The sequence below is a fragment of the Acanthaster planci genome, linkage group LG16, assembly GCF_054643075.1.
Source record: "Acanthaster planci isolate LZ-2023a linkage group LG16, COTS_SCS, whole genome shotgun sequence".
NCBI lineage: Eukaryota > Metazoa > Echinodermata > Asteroidea > Valvatida > Acanthasteridae > Acanthaster > Acanthaster planci.
This window is the reverse complement of record NC_141792.1, coordinates 2,689,578-2,716,950: the sequence shown is the minus strand read 5'-3', so window position 1 is coordinate 2,716,950 and position 27,373 is coordinate 2,689,578. Positions and strand designations below refer to the sequence as shown.

General features: G+C 38.3%; 1 protein-coding gene across 13 annotated transcripts in view; it reads right to left on the bottom strand.

Annotated features, from left to right (window-relative positions):
- Nucleotides 1-990: 990 nt before the first annotated feature.
- The window catches only part of LOC110989277 (uncharacterized), a 68,367-nt gene continuing 41,984 nt past the window's right edge, over nucleotides 991-27,373 (bottom strand). For 11 of the 13 annotated variants that reach the window (XM_087147276.1, XM_087147274.1, XM_087147281.1 and 8 more), the window contains 22 exons: nucleotides 24,612-24,738; nucleotides 23,898-24,083; nucleotides 22,627-22,766; nucleotides 22,236-22,362; nucleotides 21,549-21,755; nucleotides 18,794-18,933; nucleotides 18,260-18,386; nucleotides 17,671-17,880; nucleotides 16,136-16,275; nucleotides 14,993-15,119; nucleotides 14,448-14,618; nucleotides 13,063-13,205; nucleotides 11,465-11,591; nucleotides 10,588-10,785; nucleotides 9,857-10,008; nucleotides 8,973-9,102; nucleotides 8,015-8,215; nucleotides 7,462-7,571; nucleotides 6,973-7,096; nucleotides 5,945-6,151; nucleotides 5,308-5,498; nucleotides 991-4,879 (listed from right to left, as the gene is read on the bottom strand). In XM_087147276.1, the coding sequence (XP_087003402.1) occupies nucleotides 4,846-4,879; nucleotides 5,308-5,498; nucleotides 5,945-6,151; nucleotides 6,973-7,096; nucleotides 7,462-7,571; nucleotides 8,015-8,215; nucleotides 8,973-9,102; nucleotides 9,857-10,008; nucleotides 10,588-10,785; nucleotides 11,465-11,591; nucleotides 13,063-13,205; nucleotides 14,448-14,618; nucleotides 14,993-15,119; nucleotides 16,136-16,275; nucleotides 17,671-17,880; nucleotides 18,260-18,386; nucleotides 18,794-18,933; nucleotides 21,549-21,755; nucleotides 22,236-22,362; nucleotides 22,627-22,766; nucleotides 23,898-24,083; nucleotides 24,612-24,738 (3,319 nt within the window). In that variant the 3' untranslated portion in view covers nucleotides 991-4,845. Of the gene's footprint in view, nucleotides 4,880-5,307; nucleotides 5,499-5,944; nucleotides 6,152-6,972; nucleotides 7,097-7,461; nucleotides 8,216-8,972; nucleotides 9,103-9,856; nucleotides 10,009-10,587; nucleotides 10,786-11,464; nucleotides 11,592-13,062; nucleotides 13,206-14,447; nucleotides 14,619-14,992; nucleotides 15,120-16,135; nucleotides 16,276-17,670; nucleotides 17,881-18,259; nucleotides 18,387-18,793; nucleotides 18,934-21,548; nucleotides 21,756-22,235; nucleotides 22,363-22,626; nucleotides 22,767-23,897; nucleotides 24,084-24,611; nucleotides 24,739-27,373 lie in introns of those variants that run through there. The other 2 variants (XM_087147282.1, XM_087147283.1) reach the window with 2 other exon arrangements.

Here is a 27,373-nt window from a genome sequence, read left to right as displayed (position 1 = left end):
TCCCTTTCCCCAAGAGGTATGAATCTACATGTACAAAGAAAATAGAGAAACAGCTGTGGAAAATTGGCATAGGGTTTGACACAAAACATTCAGAAAGAAATGAAAAGGTAAAAAGTCACGATCGCCGAGGATTTTGAACATTGTGTCCACGTATTTGTGAAGCAGCATACGTAGTGATCGTGCTATCGTATCACCTGGATGGCTTTTTGGAACCCTGCAACATAGATTGGCAATGCTTACTGTACAGTGCCGTAATCATACAACTTGGAAGTTGTTTCACAGCTTTCGTAATTGAGCCTACAGCCAGTATGTAAAATCATACATGCATGTGCCCATACCCAAGCCTAAATTTTATCCAAAAATGAACCCTTGAAGTAATTGTGTCTATGTCAGTTTCATTCTTGAGTAAATGGCGCGTTCAAAGTCAGGTAATTTAACTTTTTATTATAGTGCTAGAACAAAACGCGTTGACAAAGACATAATGTGAAGAGTAACGTTATGAATAAACGCAAGGGCTGAACAAAATGCAACTAAAACACAGCAAGAAGATGGAGAAGGGGAAACGGGGAAAATAACATCTTACAGTTAGTATCAAACCACATTTGTCTTACATGGGCTTCTGATTCAGAGAAATCTTGTTTACAACCGACCCAGGAACCCAGTACCAACAAGGTTAAGGATAAACATCATATGTAGGCAACTGGGCTCTATGTTATTTGAACAGTTATCACGGAAAACAGTTTAAGCCTTGCAGCGATCAATGCTATCTCAGATTATACAACAGAATTCACTCTCATCATGTTTCATGTGCAGTTTATTTCTGGGGTTTCATGCCTGCCATTCCAGCCAAAACGTCAGTGACCTGCATGCTTCAGATTTAGTATAGTCATTTACATCTTCAGTGGGTATGAATTCAGTTTCTCCCAACCGATCTTACGACGCAAAACAGTCTGAGAACCATTGAATAAAAAGAATGCATTCACAAACATATATGCGGCTCGAGCAAAGCATAATTTCTTTATTATTCACTTTCAGCAATTACTGATTACAGTCGAGAAATTTTACCTCATAATAGAACCACTACAGTACTGGATACAAATGCGTACGTCCAATTCAGGTCTGACCTACGATTGGATCGGAATAATCGTGTTCCCCTTCGATACGACAAAAAACCGGTAGTTTCTGAATTTTTCTTTTACCTTTTTCACAGTCTTTTACTATTGCTGCTAAATCGTTTCTAAACCTTGCTGCAGTAGCGCACCAAAACCCTACCACGGTAACTGCTGACACTTTGCATTTTTATGTACCTCCTTTGCCCCTTGGAAGATTTCCTGCCAAGGCATTGCCACAGATCAATATGTTGTGTCCAAAACTATTAAAAGTGCATTGATATTTGACCCCACTCCTATAAGAAAAATAACAATCACAAATTAATCCCATATGCGCAGATAAGAATTTTTCTAAATCACGAAATCTTACCATCAAAAAACTATTTGAACAATATTTAAACCGTAATTTTAATTAAGCATGCGATTAGTTTTCAGAGAAACGTTTTAGGCTTAATGAAATTTCCTCCAAGGTGAAATAAATCAAACAAAGTTAAACAAATTATAGGTGAAAAGGGGTGGAATCAGACCTCAGTGATCGTAGATGTGTTCCTCAAGTTACCACTTTTCTAAACTGTACACATTTTAGGTTTTTAGATAGAACAGTATGAATCTAAGCGAGGTGTATGCTTGTAACACTACGAAACCATGACTTATAAAAAAAAACATAATTGTACAATCCTTTAATTCCCATTACAAAAGTGTCAAACGCATCTACTTCTCCTTTTCGGTAAACAAAATAGGTGTATCCAAGCAAACATCCCCCTCACGAAATGGAGCCCTGTAGGTCTTCGGATATTTTTTAAGGGGTTTGGACTCCAAATTTGGATTTGGAATTCTTTGTGTGACCGGTCCAAAAATCTTCATTAATTATACATAAACACGTGTAGAAGCAAATGCTTAATACACACAAAAGCATGACGTTCTTTCTAAAAGAGGAATATATATCAAACTAAAAAATGCTGTTCTGCGTACCAAAGCATAAAATGATGCAGTTGTTTACGATGTTACAAAACTACGGATCGTTCGCTACTTAAAAATTGCGATATCAATGTTCATTTCTTTTATATTCCGTCACCTTCTCGCAGACGTTGCTGTTTTAGTTTCATATGTTTGAACCCTTACGTGTATTTAAAAATCATCACACACACTCTAAGATGTGTCAAATATGACAAAATAACCAATAAAATTAATGAGTTAGATGTAAATCAGATCAAAGCTATAATTTGCAACCATTTCATATGTGACTTTTACAGAAGACCACTCTTTTCGAAATAGCTAGATTACTGGATTTTATGTAAAGGAAAATACCAATATAAAACTATTAAAAGAGTGAACGAAAATGGAACGTTAATGAAGCGAATGATTTGAATGCTACACATAGACTTTCAATGGTATCTTACCATACCTTTTCGGTATGAAAAGGTTAGTCTAAGATACCATTGTGCAGTTCCTTAAGTCCTTCACAGATTTTCAGTGTTATACACGTCTTCATTTACGTCTTCCATTTGATTCCACAGAATAACTGCTTGCTTACAAAATGTCTGTGCACGGTCAAGCTCTGTCGTATAATTTTGAAACGGTAAACGCAGTGTCCAAATGAAATCATCAAAAGAGTTGAAATTAGATGAAATATTTTAAAACGTGGTTTGTGTATAGGGAATTAGTATCTAGATTAATCATGCAAACGAAACAAACGTGCATCATGCACACCAAAAAAAAAAAAAAAAAGAATACTAATCATTATTCTTTGTTCAGAATGTTCGATGAAACGGTTTTACAATGATGAATCTTTTCTGCACCTTAAAAGTATGTATCCGATACGACAAAAAATCAGGTATCGGTGTTAAATTTGTTAAAATCCGTCACCATTTCAACCATTTTTTTTTTCGCTGAAAACTTTTAGTTGTTGCACACAATCTGAGTATTTAACACTTACATGAGAACATTTTAAATAAAGGTTAATGACGAGTATTTACTTTAAATCAGAGTAGAAAACCAGAGTAGAGCTGTAATTTGTGACTGATACATTGCTTCCTTATCATATAAGCATTAAAAAAATTAGTGTATAAGAACAAAAGCTGAACGAGGATTATTTTTTTTCAGTAACGCATATCCATAGATCTTTCACGATGATTATTGAGACAAAGTACCGGTACCACAGAGCAGTACTTTAAAAATCTTTGACATCTTAATTTAGGTACTGCAACTATGACTTGATATTTTTCTTTCTAAAAATGTATTTTGATGTGTTCTCTGCCCTGTCCTCTGTGAGCCTCTAATGAGCCATGTCCTCATTTCTCTAGACACTAACTGCGTACACATATCACAAATATGTGTACGCAGTTAGTGTCTAGAGAAATGAAGTTAACATGGCAAATCTCTTTCACATGTGTTAACAATGTGTAAAATGTGCGTGTAAAATGAAAATTGATGCAATACGTCTTATGAAAGTACTGATTGCGACCTGCCGGTATCTAGCTGTGTATACAGCATTGTCAGCTTAATTCTTGGCAGTTTCTCCGAGACCTGTAGACTTATTATTAAACGAGCGGTTAGCGTAATATTGGCGCAGTCTTTAAGCAAAAGGATATTACGTTCATTGTAACTCTGGTATACATAAGGATGCTTTAAATGCGACAAAATCTGATTGTAAAATGAAGTAAAATAAAATGTTAACTATATTATTAAGAATTATACATGTGATTTTCCTGAATTCTGTGAATTCTAACGTTACATTAACCCTAACCCTCCTCAATCCTTCACCTGTTGGAGGATTGGGGAGGGTAAGGGTTATGCAACAAATAAAAGACTACTATCAGGCTCAGCATCGTCATTGAATACGATGTTTCTTATCTACGTACACTTCTCAGAGGAACTAACACTTGAAGGATGCCATTGTTATGCCAATACTATAATCTTATGGATACTTCACCACGAATGTTATAAAAAAAATATTAATGCGTTTAAATTTTGTCACCTTATTGCAGATGTGTCTATTTCATCTAATTTATCTCTTATTCAAGTCAACAAAACCTATATGAGACTAATCTGAAAAAAACACAATCTAACTCCGTGCTACGTTTCACACATAATAAAATGACAAGTAAAATAAATGACTTAAAAGGTTCAGTCTACTGAACCTATTTCTTCGTAGAAATAGTGTATTCACATCCCATTCTTGGTTCTTTTTAGATTTTTATCTGTTTACTCGTGAAAAAATAAACAAAACAATGGTGGGCAAAGAATTAATGAAAAAGTCCTGCATCAGGCCTCAGCGATCAAAATGTGCAGGATATATCTGATCGATGTACACCATTTATATGCAGGAACCATTTTGCTGTCGATTGTACTTATAACGTATCATTCTTGACGCAGTTCTTACATAACCAAGGCTTCAATTAAAATGATATTCAATATTAGCAAGTTTTTTTTCAACTTGTCACAGCAGTACCTTGTCCAGTATTGAACTTTGGCTTGTTTCCCGTAGCTTGATTAATTTAGTTTTGAGTAAAATGGGCCCTTAACTGTTTATCACTACAGATACCAACGAATGTGACACTCTATGCTTTATGACACGTATACACAGTTCGTAGCTAAGATACACGTGGCTGCATCATTTGAATGATTTTTTTTTCAATTTTCATTGTTGAAAAAGTGACCCAAAATGACAGTGTCAGACATCGCCCGCGTTTGCAGATCCACTTCTCCACACGTCTGAACTTTGGTCCTTCTCTCCTTAAGTCCCTGGTTGTTTTGGAGCTGGTCGAAACCTAAGTCAAAGAAAAGGGAACGATGCGTTGACCGGTTTTGATTCTACTGCACCATCAGTCCGTTTTCACCTCCTTTTTAAAAGTGTTTCTCCATTTATTCCAACCTTATTTCCTGCCTGATTGATATAGAAATATGTGAACAGAGAATGTTTTTGTTTTCCCGTCTTTAGGTTTAACAGGTTTTCGCAACTCATTTTCAGCCGGATACTTCGTTGGCTATCACGACATTTTGCAACTGGTCTGCTGAAATGGGAGGTTTTATGTGCTATAGTAGTTTTCTGTATAGTTCGGGCTGGCAGCACCTGTAGTATGCCGTGGGTTTAAATGATGAATTCGTAGGTTGGGAATAACGAAACGTACTCTGAAATAGGTTGCTATTTGGCTTGGAATTTAAAAATGTCCTCTGCCAGACGGCTTTGTTACTGTACCTTTCAAACAATTCTTCCAAGAATGACTTGACACTGGAGTTTTGGGCTAGGTGAAGCGTGTTCTTTTGCTTGCTGTTCAAGAGGTGGACGTTGGCGCCATGTTGGAGAAGAGTGGTAACCAAGGCAACGAGGTTGGTCTTTTCGTCTCCAACATTGCCTTTCTCTTCGGTTATCTTGGCAAGATCTAACAGCTGTGAAAAAAAAATCAAAAAGGGATTGAGCAGTTCGACACATTTTTTTGGAAACTATACTGAACGAGAAATTTAAAGAGAAATTTACAGCTGCCCCTGATTTGACTGAATTGAAAGATAAGTGAACAGTTGTTTTTGAATACGCAATTCGACTCCAGAAGAAAACTTGGCGTTGATATATTCACGTCATCCTTTTGGCGGTATTGCTGAACCCCACATTTGTTTATCCTATTCAGTTTGTGGGCAAGCCCTTTTTGGGACTTACTAGATTTTCGAATATAAAAATTAGATATACCTTTAGAAATGCAAACAACATTCAACATTCTTCTATAACCTGTAATGATCTCATAAGAAGTCAATTCAAAATTAGGTAGTTAGGTGGAGGTTGTATACTATTGTGTTATATGTCTCTGGTACTCGCTCTTGTTGCGTATATCGGTGCTCACCTCTTCTTTGGTTGCAGATGCCAGCATATTTTGGGTGGATTCTTTCATCATTACCAGGTGGAGACTGGTGTTACCATCTCCGTCCTGGGTGTTCACGTTGGCACCGTTGTTCACCAGCGCTTCAATGCATCTGTAATGGTTTTTATCAACTGCAATATGCAGTGCGGTCTGCGAGTTCGAGTTCAGCAAATCCTTTGCGCAGTTGCCCTTGGAAATATAAAATTATTTGAGTACAAATCACCTGGTTTGAAAAGGCCTGACGGTACATGTAGTATCAGGTTTAAATCACAAATTGCGAATTAACCGTCTTTATATGTTTGTTGACTCTTGTCAGGGCACCTCCACTGATCCATCTGTTCAAACCACGTATCCCATTTTTTAACATGTAAAGAAACATTACCACAGTGTCCATTATCAGCCGCGTAATTTTATTGACTTGGTGGCTTCGTAAATGAAAACAGTATTATCTGTCAAGTGAGGGGGTCACGAATTTATGGTGTCTTGGTACGGTATATATTGTGCAAATCTCAGTTGTCGTTCTTGCTTTTGCTATATTTACGTCCGTGATTTTTCTAACGTCCAAGTTGCCTGTATGGGCTCTTCTATATAAATTATGAGCTCCTGAGTAGCTCTGTGAAAACAAAAAGGTTTCCGTTTTAATAATCAATTAAGAAACGCGTGCAGGCCTGCTCCTCGAAGAAAAACAACTCTGCTGATGCAACGGTAACTGTGAAACAATTACATTGACATCACTGTTTTTCATGAATCCTGAGGCGGTATACAAGTCCACAGCTCCAGAAACATCCACACAAAACGTCGAAACGGAGGCACAAAGTTGATGAAATAGACCATGAGAGGATAAGAGGCTGATGCATTCAGTGGGCGATGGAGTTGCTACAAATATGCAGTATATGACATTGGGATCCTGCTGGCTTGTGTTGTAGAATCTACTCAGGAGTTAACGGAATGGCCGAAATAGCGAGATTTGTTGAAAACTGGTCTTGTCTCGTGTAATAATCATGTCTCACCTGTTCCGCAAGCGTCTTTACTACATCTGCTTGATCGTAGAGGGATGCAATGTGTAGTGCCGTAAACGTGTCGCTTCGATCATTAATGACCCACGGCGCGGCTTCTATTATCATCTCAACGGCACTGATGGTTTAAAAGTTTGTCTTGTTAAAATCACTTGCATCAAAGTTTAATTCATCTGAGTAGTGAGGCGGCTGAAAGCGATTTCATAATCGAGTAGAACTATGAGTATTGTGAGTAATGAAAAACAATGATTTATACGCTCAAATTCCCCCAGAATGGCTTAAAGGGTTGAAGTATGTGGCAGTCATTTAATTTCGCAAATACATGCTCTGTGCTGCAACGCTTCCATTTGTCATCATACGTTGTTGAGGAATAGAAGACATTGACTTAATTTGTTTGTGCTAATGGATGCGTACATCGTACTAGGCTTCTGTGGTAAGCACCGAATTGCACAAAATCATCCATTAAGATTACGGTTAACGTACCCTTTATTCCCACTGAAGGCTGCACAATGTAAGCAAATGTCACCGTTTTTATCTTTCAATGTGAGATCAATTTTGTGTTCTATAAACAGCCGGATGAGGTGCTGAATGTCCTGCAGAAAAAAAAAATGTAAAATGAAGGTGGCGGCATTACTTCGAATTCACCACATTATTACATGTACATAGCTGCTTATTCACAAAATTTAACACCTGTAGGATAGATATGAAGGCAGACAAGGTATCAGTGGGTAACGGAAGAACCTGCCCTCAAGGTACCGCCATGTTGACAGTGTTAAACTTTCCAACTTTGACACAGTTTTGCAGTGTTGCGAGATCAGTGAGCCATAAGGGGTTGATGCTTGACATGTTACAAATGTCAACTATAAGTAGTGGGTTTTTTTTATAATTATACATTTTTTCAAAGTTTGGATAGTGATGAAATATTTTGAGCTAAAGAAGACGTTTCCTTGATTTGATCTCTAGTTTTTGCTCTTCGCTGCCTCAAATTTCAGTGATGCCAGAGGCCTATTTCAGTGTTTGGTTCAGAAATGGAAACCTGTTTGTTGGAACTCGTAGTCTCCTCCGTCGAGGATTTCTTCAAAAGCACATGCAGGCACGTGTCTCCGTCCTTGTCTTGGGCATTACGATCAGCACCTTCATTGAGAAGAATCTCAACGCTTTGGGCATTGCAGTTGTCAGCAGCTAAATGAAGGGGAGTCTGGCGGTTGGCATTTAGAGGATCTTTTGTGCAGTTTTCCTTAAAACATAATAAATACAAACGATTTATCCAAAAAAGGTTGAGTAATAAAGAAAATAAAAATGCATTCGTTGTCCCGGGAAAAAAGAGCATGTTTTGAAAGGGCACGAGTAACTTCTTTCCGTATCAGTTTTACATTGTACCAGAGAGTGATAGTGAATTTTGCGAGGGTTGTTAAGCATTGAAACATGGCAAAAATGTAAACGACTAATACCGGGCTCCCCAAATTAACTCGTGCCAGCTTTTGCTGAAACACGAAAAAATGCTACATAAATATAGTATCAAAGTGTGACGTCTCTGCGAATCAGAAATTGCAGTGCAAAGGAATGGAGTAGCGTGCGTGTTGGTTCATGAGCTGGTTATCGCCCTAATGCCTTTTACGCACTAATTTATTAACGTATTAACTTCGGTACTCCTTATACCATGAAAACGAAAAGTACATTAATAATGAAATGACCCTTGCGTTTGCCTGAGTTAATAGATGTTTGACCTTACAGCCATTTTCTTTTCCAGATTTTTTACACTTTTTTGTTTAAATCTTTTACGTTTGTAACACTTTCGATAGTGTATTTGGGTTATGTAATGGTCGAACGAAATTTACAGGATGACCATGAAGTTTGAACTTCTTTTTTTTTTCTTTTCCGTTGGTCGCTCGCGCCTTTTCTACACTACATTTCGCTTATGCGCGTGTATTATACATTGGTAGATAAGTTACAAACTGTATCCTTGTAATGGTAAGTAAAACAGGTTTCCTCACTTGTTTGCATAGTGTAGCTACTACGTCCGTGTGACCGTTGAGAGCGGCAAGATGTAGAGCTGTGTATTTGTCCTTTGTGCAGGCAGTATTGATCAAGGTAGGCTTTACCTTTAACATAATCATGGCGGCACTGCAGGGGAAAATATTCATATGAGTAACCAGAACATACCTCAATAGGCATTCTTGATGTGTTTCTCTGAGCTGACTGAAATGTCCTCGTTTGCTGAATAAAAATGCCAAGTGTGACCGTGATGAGTTTGCTTATAATACCACTTGCTGCCGGGGTCCGCTATTTCGGACACGTATTTTTTAGATTCACAGCTGGGGTGCCCGAAATCGGGCAAAGGGAACTTGGTTTTGTAACAAAAGACCAAACTCGTAACAAAAGACCAGGCTGCTGGGAATTACTAACATTTTTCATTGTCAATAGTGGAGATAATCCAGCATTGTTTTGAAACAGTATACCACTGTTTGTGGCATTCAGTGCGAGTGGATCACTACCGGTGACAAAAGCGCTCCATCGCTGCAGCAGTGAGCCATACACAGCTGCTGCTCGCTATAAATCTGGTCCCTATTAAAAAAGACGTCAGCAGCACACTGTGCCAGTATCGGAAACAAAAGAATTTTTTGAAAATGGAAAAAAAAATGAAAAATACCCCGGCCCAGCAGAATCAACATTTATAGATTCCCCGGCACGAAGTGGTTTAATTAACTAAATTTGACGAGCGAAGGAATTCGTAGTTTGTTACAAACGTATACGAATACGTTCACAAAATCATGAAATGTTTGAGTGAGTTTTCTCAGAAACAGTAAATCTAGGTATAATGTTATAACTGCACCAAGACTGTTCAATTTCAAAGTAAACTAAACTGGAAGGAACTCACAAAGTATTTCCGTTAATGGCTGCATGGTGTAAACAGTTGAAGTCCGTCTTATCTGTCAGTGTTAGGTCGATTCTCGGATGCTCTACCAACAACTTGATGACTCGCTTGTAGTGTTTAATTACAGCCAAGATCTCCTTAATGTCTTCAACGTCCTGCCAATGAAGGATTCATTTTTAAAGTCGTAAAGGACGACAATTTGTAAAAAAAAATACTAAGTTTCATTGTTATTTCAATTTGTGTAGCCGTCTTTGGATAATAATAACATGGTTTTTCATATAGATACTGCCCAGTGCATTGAACAAAATTGACACCATAAGCTCATACTTTAGGAGAAGTGCGGCATTACAAAAAGAGTGCACAATGTATCTTTAATGACTGTGCTAAGTACTTTTGCCTTAGTCCAAGTAATTTAATTATCCAACATCGAACAATATGAATATTGACCAGAACTGGAACCTTAACAACTTAAATCTTGGTATTATTACACCGAGGCCAAGCGGAAAATATTCAACAGCATAAATTGGGGTCGTTGACATAACAGAGAGGCAGGTAGTAGGCAGGCTGGCCAGCTGGCTGGCTTACTTTTGATTTCAAGGAGAAAACATGAACGTTCGTCGGCATGACACATTTTGACAATGCGGTTATATAGTATCTTTACATTTAAAATGTCGGCATTTTGCTGAAAAAACGACAATAGCTGCTTGAATCAAGTGCACAGATTCTTTGCTTACCTTGGTAGTTTGTGAAATGTTTTTCAGTGGGGTTTTTGCGATGGCCAAATGGAGGCTGGTGTTGCCATGGTTGTCTTGAGCGTTCACGTTGGCACCATGTTTCACGAGAGCCTCTACGCACTCGGCGTGGCATTTGTCAACTGCCAAGTGTAAAGCTGTTTGTTTACTTGCATTGCTTATGTCTTTTTGGCACGTCTCCTGTGCAACAAATTTAAAACGAGAGCATGATTATAACCGAAATGAACCGAATTTTCTGCGCAGCTCTCAAATACCGACTGTTTAATGACAGGTCTGTGTCAAACTTATTTTGATGTCAGAGACCCTTCAATAAACATTTAAAACGCTCTGCTTTGGTCTGATGCATAACAAAAGACAGTTGATGCTTATTTTGTTAGTGTTTTGTCATAAAGCACAGTCACCATGCACTTACTTTTGGAGTATTGATGATACATCATCAGTGACATACTCACCCACCCTAAGATTTGTATCCAAGAAACCTTGTAGGTGCCCAACAAAGACAACGAATGATCCTTGTGGGGTACTTCTTATTCTGGCTATGGACATACCGGGTATGCCAGAAAGCGGTATTTGGCCAGATGTTATAGCTCGGGCAGTTCAAACTCCTTTTGTGTCCTTCCTCCATGCGTGGACTAAACTACCACGACGTTACGTCTCCTAAGAATGATCTATAGCTTTAGCGTCTTACTTATTAGTTTAATTTTGTCAGGAAGTTATACCCAAGTGCTTCACCTTTACATTATTGCACACTTGCAGAATAGACGAGATTATGCCTCTTGTAGTTGTATTCTATCAAAAAGTATAAATGAAAACGGATTTTGTACTTGATTGAAATGTTTGCAATACAAAAGTTCCTTACCTTCTTTAGAAGGGTTATTAATACATCTCTAAGGCCATTTGTTGCAGCGATATGAAGAGCGGTTGTATTGTCGCTCATTGTTGTATTGATCAACAATGGGTTGGCTTCCAAAACCCTTTCTACCGCACTGCACCAAAAGAAAGAGGACCAGTTATGGTGCTTTGTTAGCACATGAGGGCACCCGCTTTTTTATTCCTCTTCATCAAAGTTCCAACCGATCCTTTCCCTGGCCCACAACATCGGAAAAATCGGTGTTTTTTTCTAGCACCACCCCTTCAGCCACAAAAAAGGAAAATAAAGATACATGGAGGTCAAGTCAGCTTCTGTGATATTTGAAGCTATGAAAATCTATCCCTATTACACGTGAAGAGCAGTACAATGCATGACCAAACTCTGCGGCATCATTACGGACCACGACGCTGGAGAGTTATTTTCATGAGGTTAAAAATTCTTTCTTTTTGCCAACCCGTCCCCACATGAAATGAAAAACAAAAAGAAACGATATAGTTATATGGGAGAAAGTAAAGATGAAGATGATGATGCTGAAATAATAAACAAAAACGCAATCAAGCTTGACCCTCACTGTTTCGGGCAGCCACGATGAGTGGTTTCGTTTTTCTGATAATCCAATGGACTAAATATTGTTACAATATCCAATGTTGAGGTCCTGTACACACTCATGCTGAGCAAATGCTGTTTGTGAGATGTTTGTCAATTAAAAGAATAAATGTGCTTGACTGGTCTTAAACGTGCGTTTAAGACGTGCTGTTAAAACGGCCCAGGAGATTGAACGGTGATAATGCCCCCGCTTGCAGCTCGGGCATTAGTCGCGTCCATTCTCTCGAACCCGTCTTAAAGATCGGCTAAGCACATATTTATTCCCATCCATAAAATAACTTTTTAGTCAGAGTCAAAAGAAGTCAATATATGATGGATTCCCAGCGATTTTGTTCGAGAATTTTACATTCATTTTCCCGAACACCCTCGTGCATTTTACGGAATATTCCTTGTGGAAATTGTCAAATTTGCGCGCGCCTAGCGAGCCGCGTGCACACAGGCTTTTGACCGATCAGGATTGATTAAACTGTCTTTTATCCAGGTGCCAAGCGTGATTTATACAACGGGATTTATCACTCCTCAGCGGACCTTATTAAATGCTAATATGCAGTCGAGTTGCACGTTGTTGAATAGGGAGAGTGTCTGGGGTATTTATGGATGAAATTTTACTTCTACTCAACAGAAAAGTCAGGCCAGATTACTAGGCTCAAACCAAACACGATTTCCCATTTATTTCTCTGCTGTTAGAACATTTTGTCGCCCTTAAATTTGAGGGTTCCTCGATAGGACAGAGATAAAAATGTAATAGACACTGTAGAATAGTGAAGTAATCTTTAATTTGATGTGTGATCAAGGCAATTGGTTTCATTTGTTTAATTCAGCCGATTTTAGAAATGGCAGTTTTGTTTCCTGCGTTTGTTTATGGCGGTTTATTTATTTATCTAAAGCCTCCCTAAGATTTGGTTCTTGTGCTTCCACTTTGTATATAAGTTGAAATACATAACCTTGCAGCTTTTAGATTTCAGAAAAGATTAACTTACAACTGATTTCCGTTGAGGGCTGCATACTGCAAGCAGTTGACTTCTCCGAGGTTTTGCAATTGCAGATCCATTTCTGGATGTTGTATCAACATTTGGATTATCTCCTGCGTCTGTGCGGTAGTGTCCGATGGCTTTTGTGGGTCCTAGCACACATACGATATCGTATAGCTCATATCTGTGTTTTTTTCTAGGATTTGTTGGAATGATTTCACTAAACGTGAAATCCTGTGAATGGCCTTTACTTTTACTAATTCTACTCCTATGTGATCCCTTCTGAGAACTCGGACGAATACTGCCAGTGGCGCCAAAGTCCGTTCCCCCAATAAATTACATTAAATTCCGCAACCAATTTTATTAAAGCCTGCTGCTTTTCAAGTCTTTAAACGTTTTCTACATTTAAGATAGAAATCCGATTTCAATACTGACTTTCTTTCCAAATTAATTCAAAACAACAAAACATGTTAGTATTGCTATCTTATCTTACATTGATTAATCGAACTTTGACGCGCCTTCCGTGGTCACTTAAATTGAATAAATGTTTTTGAATTTTATCACATTTTGGAGGGTTAAGGAGTTCCTTTTTATTATTTGATTATCAAATAAAGAATAGGGGCCCAAATGTAAAATTAGTGCCCTTGTGATAACCTTATTATTCACAACATATTTGCATACATTAACTTGATGTATGGAATTTTTTACGCTTTTCTACTTCGTCGTAATGTTTTGTTATTCATTTACTTACAAAATAGTTACAAAACATGAGTTCACATCTTTATGACTCCAACCTGGTGAAATTGTGTTCAGACAGCTTGACAAAATGTGTAAATTTTCTATTGACCCCCATAAATTTAGTATTTGTTAGCCTTACACTTCATATGTGACGTGTTACAAATTATCAACAATTGTGAATCTGAGGACTCCTAACTCGTGGGATGCTAATGAATTAAGCGGTGTTGTCCGTAAAAGGTGGAACAACTGATGTGAAAAATTGATTGTCATTACGAAAATGTTTTTTTTTTAAATTTTGGAATTATTCTAATAGACATTTTACCGCAAAGCACAACAGTAGGATATGTGGAGCTGTGGGTTTGAGGACTGAAGAAGCCCCTCGAAATATTTAAGGTTGAGGAAAATTTCCCAAATTCTAAAGACTTTGTATTTCAAAAGTGTTTTCATCTGAATTCAAAGATTTTTGGTTTTCATCTAATTGATATTTATTAGTAAACTTATCATTCCTAATCTTCATTACCATAAAAGTAAAAATACTAATGGTGGTGCAGTTAGAAAAAAATAATGTTCATTTTTGGTACGGCTGACGTATAAACGTTTTATGCCTTCGATTATCACCTGCGTCTTCTACATGTTAAAACTACCGGTACACTAACCTTGGCATTTTTCAAGACGAGATGCAGAGTGGTGTTGCCATCTTTGTCCTGCGCGTTGACATCAGCGCCATTGCCTACCAGAACCTTAACACACTCGTAATACTTCTTTAAAGCGGCAAGATGCAATGCCGTTTGTCCTTCGGTGTTCTTCAAATCCTTCGAGCAATATTCCTGAGCACAAGAACAGAGATGGTCGGTGAACGTGTTTGATCTCTTAAATCTTTTTAATAACGCACCTTAACCGCCACGTGTAAGCGAAACAGTTTGTTGACGAAGTATCTGTTTTAAACCGTTTTCCTGAACAATAAGTACGTTTTACACTTCGGCCTGCAAATATGCCCATCAAAATATGGTACTGTTTCTTTAGAAAATATCAGCTAAAAGCTCATAGGTCACTCAGTTGAACAAGTACGCATACAATTTGATCGCAAGTTTGTGATCATATTGTATGCGTACTCGGGCACAAAAGGAAAGTAAGGTGCAGATCTACTTTTAAGCGTTGTGAAGAACTTTCCTTTCGCTTATGTAGTACATTCAGTACTCACCTGCTGAACGAGTGTCAGCAAAGCGCCTGTGAATCCGTTGAAGGCAGCAAGGTGAAGGGCTGTGAACCCGTCATGTTTTGCCGTGTTTAATAACTTCGGGGCGACTTGGAGAATCTTATCGATCACACTAAAAAAGACATACGTAACGTAAAAATAATACAGCATCAATCTGTTGACTTTTATATATGTACATGTACGTTTTAAAGACAAAGAAAAGAATGTTTTTATCGACATTTCGCTTCGCGAATTCAGGCTCATCTCAAAGTCTTCCGACACCAAACTTAAATGGGTGGTCACAGTGGCTTATTCAGTGACTAGTCACGTGGCAGTGGTGCAGAACACTCCCAATACAGAAGTTAGATTTTCCTGTTTCTTAGACCAAGAACGAGATAACAATAAAACAACATTGCAAACAAAATTGTCACTTTGGTTAATTAATAAACTTAGTAAAGCTCTATATCTAAACTGACAAATTTAAATTAGACAGACTGGCCAATGACTAGCATTTCGTCGTCAAAGATAAGTCAAATATCAGTCAAATTTACCAAAGTCAGTCGCTGTTGACTAAATATTGGTCCTGTCTTGATTTAGTTACCCCTGTTTCAGACAGCTGTTCGAGAGTCGCGCCAAACCAAATTAAAAGCAAATTTTGAATTAAGGACGGCAAAAGTTCGACGACGTCTGAACCAATTAGGAGCGGCCAGGCGTGCTAGCAGGCGAAAGATCGACACTTTGATGCGCTCGGAACGACACCAGGGGGGCTTGGTTTCAAACGCTGCTCTTATCTCATTAGCCAAACCCTATGCAAATGTCTGTATTAAGTTCATCTGTCTGAAACCAGAATTTAATTTGGCCGACTTCAAGTCGCTCGCTCTTCTATTTGTATAAGTCATCGAGACCCGATTGACCTATACCAGTCATATTGAGCACAAAATGACCAGCTGTTGTTTATAGTTAATGCTATCCTTCCTTGTGCACGTTTGATAAAAAGGAATCGTTTTGTTGTCGAAAAAAATGAACCTTTTTGAAATATCAAATCGGTATCCCCAGGACCCCAGACTTCTATGTCACAGCGACATGCGAATTTGTAGCTACATTTACATTGCCTCGCTGCAGGAATAAATAAATGCATTAAGTACTTACAGTTTATTCCCTTCGAGTGCCGCAAATTGCAGACAGTTGAAGTCTTTGTTATTTTTCACCGTCATGTCGACCCTTGGGTTATTCACCAGCAACTCAGTAATTTTTTGCTGATTGGCACTGGACGTCTCACCCCCTTGCTCCTGTCATAAAAGGAAAAACAAGAGGGAAACAAGCCTCATGTACATTTCAGATGCTAACCTCAATTTTTGTGTAACATTTAACTCTCCTAAGGATATTGGAGAAAATTTAGGGTAAGACACGTACTGATATCCTGTTGACAAAAGTTTACGTTATAAAATCGTGCAACAGCTAAACATTTACAATCCACTGAAGAAATTAATGTATCGTGACACGTTTTTCTCAAGAGTGGTTGAAATTGGAACAGGAAGGCCCCGTAGTAATGGCTGCTAATTTTGATGGTCAGATTTGTCTATAACAACAGTAACCGTTACATTCACTAGGACATAAAATCAACAGACTGGACGTGTCGACCTTTTCAAATGTGCCGTGTCATTGCCTCTGTGAGCAACCTGTCGGTGGCGCACTATTGTAAATTTTCTAATGATTTTTTTTAATAAATTGCCCGATTTATAGTACTTCATGTTGAGCACGGTTTCTTTTAGTATTATTATTTCACTACTAAAATGCATTTCCAATAAAGTGTACTGAGAAGAGGGTGTGCACCAAAATAATCTTGAAATTGGGAGCAATTTTGAACATATGCAAATTAGGCAATGAATTCGGGATAATCGTTATATTGAATATATGAAACACAAACAACTCAGCTGATAAGGGGCACAATTATTAAGGTCTCTTAAGTACTACAATACTTCCTAGACGGACGTTTATTGACCAACTCATCATGGAAATCTCAGATTTGGCGGACATTTTTAATTTATCCAAATTAGACACTTCCGCAACAAGGATTCACTCGGAATTTTAGGATGTCATTCTGGGGACCTTGTAGAATTGCATAGTGGAGAAAAAATTCTGTTACAATTAGTTCCAGGTTTACCATAAAAATGAAGTGTAGGCCTACTGCCTGGACTGTATCTGAAATGTGCTTTCACGTTGCCTCCTTTGTTGTGCAGACCTTTATTAGTCTGTGTGACTTGCTTTTATATTTTTAAGTTTAATTCAATATTCGAAGAACATAAGACTGAATTGACATTACCCGAAAGGATTTTAATCACTGAAACGGAGGCCTGCAACTCACTCAATAATGTATAACATTTGGCAAATGATGTAATGAGCTTTGATCCAATTTCATTTCAGAAAATTACATTTTAGTTGCGTTTATGATTTTGTTCTGCTTTTGTTATCAAATTTGGAATTATGTTCAAAATGCCGTATCCTCTCCGAGTGTCCCCTGTTCCGGAGGCCATAGGTTCAAGTCCCGCTCTAGTCAGTTTCTTTGTTCATCTTTATTAACGCTTCTAAGCACCTAGTCAGTTTCCCTATATAATTTGTTTCAAATTTGGAATTAATTAACTCTTAGTACTATGCCATTTTTTTTCTGTAACAAGTGCCCTCACCTTGTCTTTTAATACATGCAACAATTTTTCAATGGATGAAGCTGATTTCATTGCAACTAGATGGACACATGTGTCGCCATTGTCGTCTTGAGCATTCACGTCAGCACCGTTGTCCACCAACACCTTGACACACTCGTAATGCCTCTTCAAAATAGCAAGATGCAGTGATGTGTGCCCTTTGGCATTTTTAAGATCCTTCAAGCAATTTTCCTGTGCAAAAGAGAAATAACTCTCGGCTAAATAGTCCCATTTAAGCATAATTAATTTCATAAAAAGCACAGATTGTTAAACGGAATTTTAACCGCCTGTATAGCCGAACCAGATGTATTTATATATATTCATCATTTATCATTTGATGTGCAAACATAAATGCTACAATTTCTCTTTAAGATAAACAATCTGCGATTTTATTTGGGATATTTTTTAGGGGCTATCTTCTCGTGAATGCCATATTCATCATGTCCTCATTTACTCGTCATCAATCGTGTAGGGTCTATGGTCGAACTTACTCTGAATGAACGAAATAAGTAATTGGTTCAAGTTTGTCGGCTCAGCTATTTACTTTTCTGGACCATTCCGTCTTCCATACCTGCTTTACGAGGGTCACCACGATGTCTGCGTAGCCGTTGAAAGCAGCTAGATGCAGTGGTGTAAAACCGTCATTTTTCGGTATGTTTATCAACTGTGGCGCGACGTGAAGCATCTTGTCGATAAAACTAAGATGATACATTATCGCAGTATGATTATCATTAAATTATACGACAATGTAGAAGAGGTATTTTCTTTTAGTTTGGAATGATACTTTTAAGCCCCCTTTGTGAAAAAAATTCACGCTGTGTGTTTAACGCAAAATAGAAATTGATTAGCGACTTTTGGGATGTTGGTGTACCGGAAAGTGGGCTAATCTTCCTGGCGACGGCATGCAGCTAGCTTTAACGGTCTCGCTTACAAATTTCTTTTAATCAAAAATATTACCCCCAACTTAATGGAATAATTTTTCTATTGTGAAGTTCTGCCTTTACTCCATTCTAGATATGCAATTGGGAGATGACAATTAAATGAAAATTACTACACAAATTTTGTCCAGTATTCAGCGCAAAGAACATACGCATAAGGTACTTACAGTTTATTCCCTTTCATTGCCGCAATATGTAAACAGTTGAAGTCGTTGTTATTTTTCAGCGTCCTGTCAACTCTTGGATGTTGTATAAGCAAGTCGATAATTTCTTGCCGAATGACATCGGACGCCTCCGCTATTTTCTTCTGTCGAGAGAGAATAACAACATAGCACCCTCTGGTATATAAAATTAAAACTTAATGTGGTTTATGAAGAACGTGTCAATATTAAAGCATGTATGGTAAAGTGGTTCACATAGCGCTAGGCAGCACAGTTGAGAATTTGTTTGAACCAGGTGGTGCTTAATTAAAGCCTGGTTTCCATATGGTCGTTTGAACAGTAATTTAGTCAACTTGGTTGCCACAAACATGGAGCCTGGTGGGAATTTCCCTTGAAGTTTTTTTACGGAGTTTTTGCCCTTCCCGTACGTAAAGTTATATTTGGGCAAAAGTACTTTTTGTATACGTCAAGAAAACTGATTCTTATTTTCTACTACGCCTAAGGGCGTTGTGCCCCCTCAAAAAGATAAAATCCGGATTATCCCTTTAAAGTTGTTTAATTATTATAAGTTGAAGTTAACCTTTGTTTGGAATAATTGCAATTAGTAGTAAATTGACAAAAAGACCTAACCTATACATGTATATCGCTCTGAACAGAGGTATAATAATTTAACAAACCGACATACACTACAAACTACTAACAAAAGAAACACAGTGCACTAACAATAAGCGTCCAGTGATAAGCTGAAAAATGAAATTGTATAATAATATTTATAACAAACAAATGCATAATAATTAAACTCCTAAGCCACAGAAATAAGGGTATGTACGCAACAGGTATTTGGTTGTCGAGACATGTCAATAATATTCTTAAAGAGGAAGTCGAATGTATTTTTTTATTTGTAAAGATGGATTGACAAGCTTGGGATGCTCGCTGATGTTTTATGAAAATATTTTCGTATTTTTCAAACTTTGTTGTTATTTCATCTTATAAACAACCTTTACGTTTCACAAGAAAGCATAGCGTTAGGGGTATTTCCGAAGAACACCCTGACCAGTCTGATATTGTTATCTAAAACCCTGACCAGTCTGATATTGTTATCTTTTCATGTACGTTCGCATGGGTTAAGAAGGGCAGGAGTTCTGCAGTACTTGACCATAGTTCGTCATCCAGATGTACACAGGTTTTTGTTTTAGTTAAACCCTAATAGAATTCCAATATGAAAATTGGCAGATTGTTACTCAATAATGATCACGCTTTTCAACATGTAAACATGTTTCCGGTGAATAATACGGAACCCCCGGTTTCATGACGTCAAAGAATGTCATTGTTGGCCTAGAATACGTCACTGATGGGTATTAAATGAAAGGGTTAATGAAAAAGGAACTTGAAAAATATATTTCTCGTGCAGATCAGACTTAAGGCTTTTTATAAAGTTGTGAAATCAGTCTCTCTGGATGCTCAAAGATTATGAAAATGAAACTCTACGAATTTAGATCAGACTAATTAGCTTCAGGCGCTGCAAAGCTAATGAAATTTACCCGTACCGTATGATAGAATCCCGGAACGTGGCACACTTCGATGTTTCACCCGACTTTCCACATTCAAAGTTGCAAAAGATGACGAGCATCGTTAAATAAATGGTTAAATAAATAATGGTATTGTTACCTTAACAATGTCACTTCCGTTTCCAACCGCAAATTTGTTACAAAATCTGTAATATCCGAGCAATGCATTTTCCCGTTCAAGTCTTCATGCGTTTTAACTTTATTTTACGGGTTTTTTTCGACTGTCAGCAAGTTGTTCATATGTCCTCGTAATTGACAGCAAATATTGACAGCAGAGTTGAATTACCGCAGGACATAATGTACCATGTAGACCCAGGGTTAATGAATTAAACGAACCCAAACCTGTGTAATCATTGCACTTCCAGTAAGCGAATTAATAAAGGTCAATTAGAAATGCTCAAGATTGAGATTTACACCAACCGTGACCTTCTAACCCTGAAGGTAAGGCTCACAGCAACTTTACGCTCGTCTTAGAATGAGGGCCATTTCAACATCCCAAGTACCTACATTGGTTCATTACCTGCATTGGTTCATTAGACCGAGCTGTTAGAAGTTGGATGTGTTAACTACAGTCGGCTGTAATTTTATATATGTTGACGTAGTCATGACCTCAAACTTTCTGCAAGAAAGGTTTTAAACAAATTCTTGCGTATAGCAAAAAAGACACAAAGGAACCGTTGCAATGAGAAAGGTTGATTGGGCCGAGTCCAGATCCTTTTTTATTGCTGCAGAGGAACCACCAGAGTAATGCTGCAAACTTGCTGAAGGTAACCATGATCGTGATTCCGATCAAGACTCACTGGGCTGTGCCGTGCTAATGATGTAATTGATGGAATTACTTTGGATTTCGATTTCATATACCAGGTCATAAAATCAAAGGTCAAATGCTTGATCCGGATTTACACCGGACCAACTAATATACGCTGACACACCCTTATTATGTCACCTGATGTTGAACCAGTTCAGCCTGGTCATATTGAGTTCCCCGCTTTCAAAATCACTCGGGCAAAAAAAAATCACCACAACTGGATACAAAACCTTTCCTTTGTGTAAATTTTTCCTAGTCGAAAAGTAAGGTTACAGCTTTTTTTGGTTTATGGTTTGCGACGGGGCTAAATCAGTGTGTGAAAGGCGTTTACGAACTTAAGGAGGATGCATTTTGTGTATTTCTTCCTACTGGAAAGTGCACTAACCTTGTCGTGCGGTGCAGCATCTTCTTCACTGGACTTGGATAATTCCATCGCGACCAGATGGAGACTTGTATCACCATCACCATTCTGAGAATTCACGTCGGCACCGTTTTCCACCAGAGCCTTGACAAATTTGTAATGTTCCTTCGCAATAGCTAGGTGCAGTGCCGTCTGACCTCGGGCATTTTTTCGATCTTTCTCACAATTTTCCTTGAAAACAAATCAACAGTTACTGCATATATTTGCACCAGTGATGGGACGGGACGGGATGGGATCAATTGCCAGAAGAGAGATTTTAAACCACATTTTGAATATACATTCATAAATATCGAAGACAATTAGCCATTCCTATTGGTCAGTTAAGTGGCCGGTCTTAAGTTGATAAAGCACTGGCTGGCAGTGTATGCCACTTAGAGCCTCCGTCAGTCTCCGTATAAGGAAACTGTTCACGACTGCGTGCGAGAGGACATTCCACAGTAATATTTCTTAATGGTTTTCAATAAAAAGTACTTAGTCGTGCCTTCTTTAAAAAAAATTGTCAGGGTGAAGAAGTCCTTTCACAGTATTGTATTTTGCGTGGTGTATCTTTTTAAAATGCGAAGAGCCTCTCAGTTCCTTATGGCAATTGATTAATAGGACTAGGAAAATTATTGGTTTGTTCTGCCACTTAAAACGTCTTTATCTGCTTACCTGCTTTACGAGGGTTAGCACAATGTCCACGTGACCGTTTAAGGCAGCGAGATGCAGTGGTGTAAAACCGTCGTTCTGTGGCATGTTCACCAAATGTGGCGCAACTTGGAGAATCTGGTCAATAACACTGAAATGATATGGATAACGAATAGCATGGTGTAAAGCTGTAATATGAAGCAGTACCTCTGACTTTTAAGTAAGTTATGTTTTACCTTCTGAATTAACATTCAATAAGCTGTTGTGGGGCTAATTTTAATGCTGTTTAGAAGTTGCCTACTCTTATCTGCTCCCTAGGATGCACCATCAAGCAATTAAAACGAGACACGAAGTGGTTTATTATTCGAACGATCGTGCAGCCCGAATAATGTATATTTTTGCGTTACATACGTACAATTTATTCCCTCGAACTGCTGCGGAATGCAAACAGCTGAAATCGTTGTTATTTTTCAGCGTCATATCAACGCTTGAGTTCTTCACCAGCAACTCAATTATTCTATCCCGACTGATATCAGACGCCTCACCCCCGTGCTTCTGTCATAAGAGAAAAAAATAAATGGGTCTTATTTCCATTCAAGCAGGGAAAGTTGGATTGGTATTTTTGTCACATGTAATTCTGTCATGGGGTTTGGATGACAGCAGTGATATTAACCGGCATTTTGTAAACAAATAGATTTCGTTTTGGGGGATAATTAGTCTTAGAAACAATATAGACACTTTTATCATGACTGGATGGTACGTATAGTTGGTAGCCTTACACTAGCGCCATCGTCCAGCAGATTTCCTTAAACAAACCAATGTCATAAAAGACGAACTTTTTCCAAATTCCTTTTAAGTTGTTTTTTTTTTAAAACATATTAGCGTAAACCAGGTTACATATCCGACTCCAATTCTACACGTTCAGGTAACTGCTAGTTTTCACCTGTGCCTTAATAAAAACATAGAATTAATATAATATTGTGAATTTTGAACGACATTCTTATTTAATAAAAGCACAACTTTTCAAAGCACTATTTTTGGCAAACGTCCACGAAACTTTATTTTGGTTAAAACCACTACCAGCCGGGGACTCCGGGATCGGAGCTGTATGGTTTATATGTGTGGCCGGGGTCTCCGAACTCGGACAAAGGAAACAGGGCCCTGTGACAAAAGACCGTACTCCGAACAAAAGACCAGGCTGCTGGGCATGACCGGCATTTTTCACTCTCAAAAGTGGTGATAATCCAGCATTATTTTGAAACCGTATACCAGGGTTTGGGGTATTTAGAGCAAGCGGATTACCACCGGGGACAAAAGCTCTCCACCACCGCAGCGATGAGCCACACAGCACCGCTGCGTGCTAATCTGGCCCCTATTGAAAAGAGGTCAGCAGTGCACTGAGCCAGGTTCGTGAACAAAAGACAGCTGTATAACACCGCACAATCTGGGCTCTGTTTACAAGGCTGCAGGCCTAGCTGAAATATTCGGGTGTCAATGAAGGTCACCTGTCAACTTAGAGTAGTGCCTGAAGATTGCTCCGTGCGGCTATAAACGACTGTTAAATGGAATGATGAATTGTTGAAGGATTTTGAAAATGGAAAAAATGCTAGTCATGCCGGCCCAGCATCCTCAACGTTGAAAAATGCCCCAGTCCAAAGTGGTTTTAATTAATGCAACAGCCAATACTTCTTCACTTGGAGTGGATTTCTCTATTATAGCTAGATGGAGACTGGTGTTGCCACATTCGTCCTGTGCGTTCACGTCGGCACCGTTATCCACCAGAGCCTTGACACACTCGTAATACCCCTTGATAACAGCAAGATGCAGTGGCGTCTGACAGTCGGAAGTTTTAGGATCCTTCAAGCACATTTCCTTGATATAAAAAACATTTGACAATGGACCCACGAGAGGTTACATGAAGCTTCAGTTTGTCTGGTCAAAACAAAAATTGTAATGTGGTACATCGCGTGTGTTTTTTGCATGTATTATCCGTTAAAGTCGATAGGTTATTGAATATCATGTGAAATTCTATTGTAATGTTCGCCTACCTTTCGGTCTGAAGAATATGGAATAGTACATGTAATTTACGATTGAACGCACACCCGAGGCCTAATAATAATAGTAACAATAGTAATGGAGTTCATACTGCGCAAATCCTATGTTACCATAATTATTCAAATGCACTGTTCACGGTAAGTAATATATTAGTGCAATAGTTGTTGATCAAACTATATTAAAATAAAAGAACTAGAATGAATTAGAAAAAACAAAGGTATTGACCCAAACTGCAATAAATGCACCCGTGCTTCTCGTTTTTACTCGAACTAATTCTAGAACACAGTAGCAAGTAAATAATAAAATGTTCAGGCATCTATTAAAACAGTAACTTTTCCTCCGTACCTGCTTGAGAAAGGTCAGTACCATGTCCGTGTAACCGTTCAAGGCAGCTATATGCAGAGGTGTAAAACCGTCGCTTTTTGCCAGATTAATCATATGTGGCGCTTGACGAAGAATCATGTCGACTGCACTGAAACGATATTTGAAATAGGTTTTCTCTTTACTACCATTTGCAGGGTTTTCTTCTGTATTATGCAGGCTTCTTGTATTAAGTTTATTCAGATATTAAGTTTTGTTGACTTTTGCCGGAGGAGGATTAAGACACCAGCTTCAGAACATCTTTCAGTCAACTAGAAAGAACATTATGCTGAGGTTTCCGACTACACAGTAACGATATTCAAGTCCAAGTACCCTCATTCAAATTGCATTTCTAAGCAAAGAAACATTCTACACCATCATCGACTTCATCGACTTGAAATATAAATTGACTGAATTAAAAAAAGGCATTTTTACCCACACACAAGTTTGATGTCAATCAGAGAAAATACAAGCCCTAAATTGAGGAAATTAAGGAAGTATACGATATAATGCCGAGATATAAACAAACAATAAAATTATGATCGAAAAAAATCGTAAAGACGAACAACGACGTTGCAGGTTGTGAAGTTATCACATATGTCAAGCGATTGCATTTGCATTGATGAAAGGTTTCCGCTCCATAACACGATCTCACACTTGTGTGACGTTCACGAATAAAGGACCGGACAGATTTTGACGCAATGTGGTTTTCGTGACGGCTGACTTTAGGTAAATATATATGAAACTTGATGCTGAAATATTTACTTTCTGTGATGTCAGAATGAAGTCCTTACTTAACGAATTTAAATTGAAATATATAGAACGAAATGTTTTCCAACTGTTTGTAAGTCAGTTATGCTCATATTTATCGATCTGGCAGACATATTCTGTGGCAATTTTTTCCCACCTAAAGATAAATCGGTTCAGTTTTATTTCCGGATGAATTCAGCAATAAATGTACACGACTCAAAATCAGCTGTACAATATAATGAGTGATACGCCAACTAAAATGGAGGGGTTGACGTTAAAATTCATATGAAATACTTTTGCCAAATGACACTTTCAATGCGTTGGCATGGCACTCACGCGTGCATTATTTAACTTGGGTGCGCATGCATTTGTAAATCGCAGGACCGCATTGGTCAGAGAGGTGTAGCACCTGTCCACCAGTGTTTTGCCACCACCATTATGGCTTGTAATGCCGGTGGTCAGATTAATCTATTATCATTGGCGGGAGCTCCTTATGTCAGTACAGATCAGGTATTATCACAAATGATGGCTGTAACACATTTGGGAGTCCTTGCGATACTTCTGTCTTTAAACAGTATGACCGTTTTCAGTTAGGTGATCAGGCTTGATCAAATCGTCGCCGTGTCCACGAAGTGGTAAACCCGAACATCCGTAGTTTTCTATATTATTTTGAGGTTTTCCAGTCGCATTGTTACACTTTACTCAGACCACTTTCACAAAATGCTGTTTACATTTTCATAGCCAAAAATAAACAATTGAAAAAAATCACGGATTCCTTTATTCTTTGTTTCACGGAATGGCCATTGGGACTGTCATTTGCTGTACGTAAGTGGACACTGTAATTTGTTGAATGTACGCAAGTCAGCGAGTGTAATATGTATTGTAAGCACTAAGGATATTAGACAGCTTCAGTTCAGTAAATAGAAAATACGCGCGCGTGTCACGTATGTATGTTTTCGCTGATGATGTCATCACTTTATGCTGTCTTTATACGTAACGTAGCGAGAGCCATAAACGACGGCAAATGAAAGCAACTTGGTACGGAACCTTAACACCTGAAGTTTCGGTTTTATACACCACATCAGTACCAAATTATATTCCTAAAACAAAAATATCTTACTTTCACAACGCTTAAAGACATTTTCGTTAACTAAGTATGACTTAGCAAAGGATTACTTATGCATTATACATCGCATGACAAGGTAAAAATATCCCAACCTTGTTAATATAGTAGATGTAAAGCTTGTTAATAAGTAGCTGTAAACGTTTCTGGAAAAAGTAATTTTCAGTTATGGTTAACGCTAAATGTCCTTTTCAAAAGGTGTGGTTGTTGAAAAGATGCTTTTGGTCACCTGTTGTTACAGTATATCTTTGCCTCCTCGGCACCACAAACGATTCCAACGTGTTCTACACCAGTACTGTAATCTGTAGGCATAGTTTTGTGTGATTTATTACATGAAATTTTAAATTATGGTATTTATAACGGTGATATTCTGTGCTGTAAAAGCTGCATTGCTGGTGATGATTTTAAATTTTTGATCTAAACCAGGGTTTAAAGTCGGGCGTGGCAATCACTCTGCACTGACAAGAGACGACCTCACGAGGCTGAACCAGTGTTAACTTGAACAGCAGAATCGTCACTCAGCTCACCTATGAGAAGATAACACCAGAGACGTAAGACACCCCACTCTGCAGACCACGCACTGGTACTTTAACATCTCACTTCCTCAGCGAAGCCAATGAACTGTTGAATTGGGTCTGATTTCTTTGATGATTTACTTCTGCACCATTTCATCCTGTGCTGGCGAGTCGTCTGTGAAGCGACACTTGTAAGAAAAGTTCGTCCGGACCAAGTGAAGTGTAGAGCTGAATCTTGTTCCGGGAGAGACAGTTCCAGTTTGTGGAGCATCAAGTCCCACATTTGCAACGGCCACCAAGCCCTCACCGTTTCGTCTCGAGCCCGGTCATTCTTATTCGACGTGGTCTTTGTCCCTGTT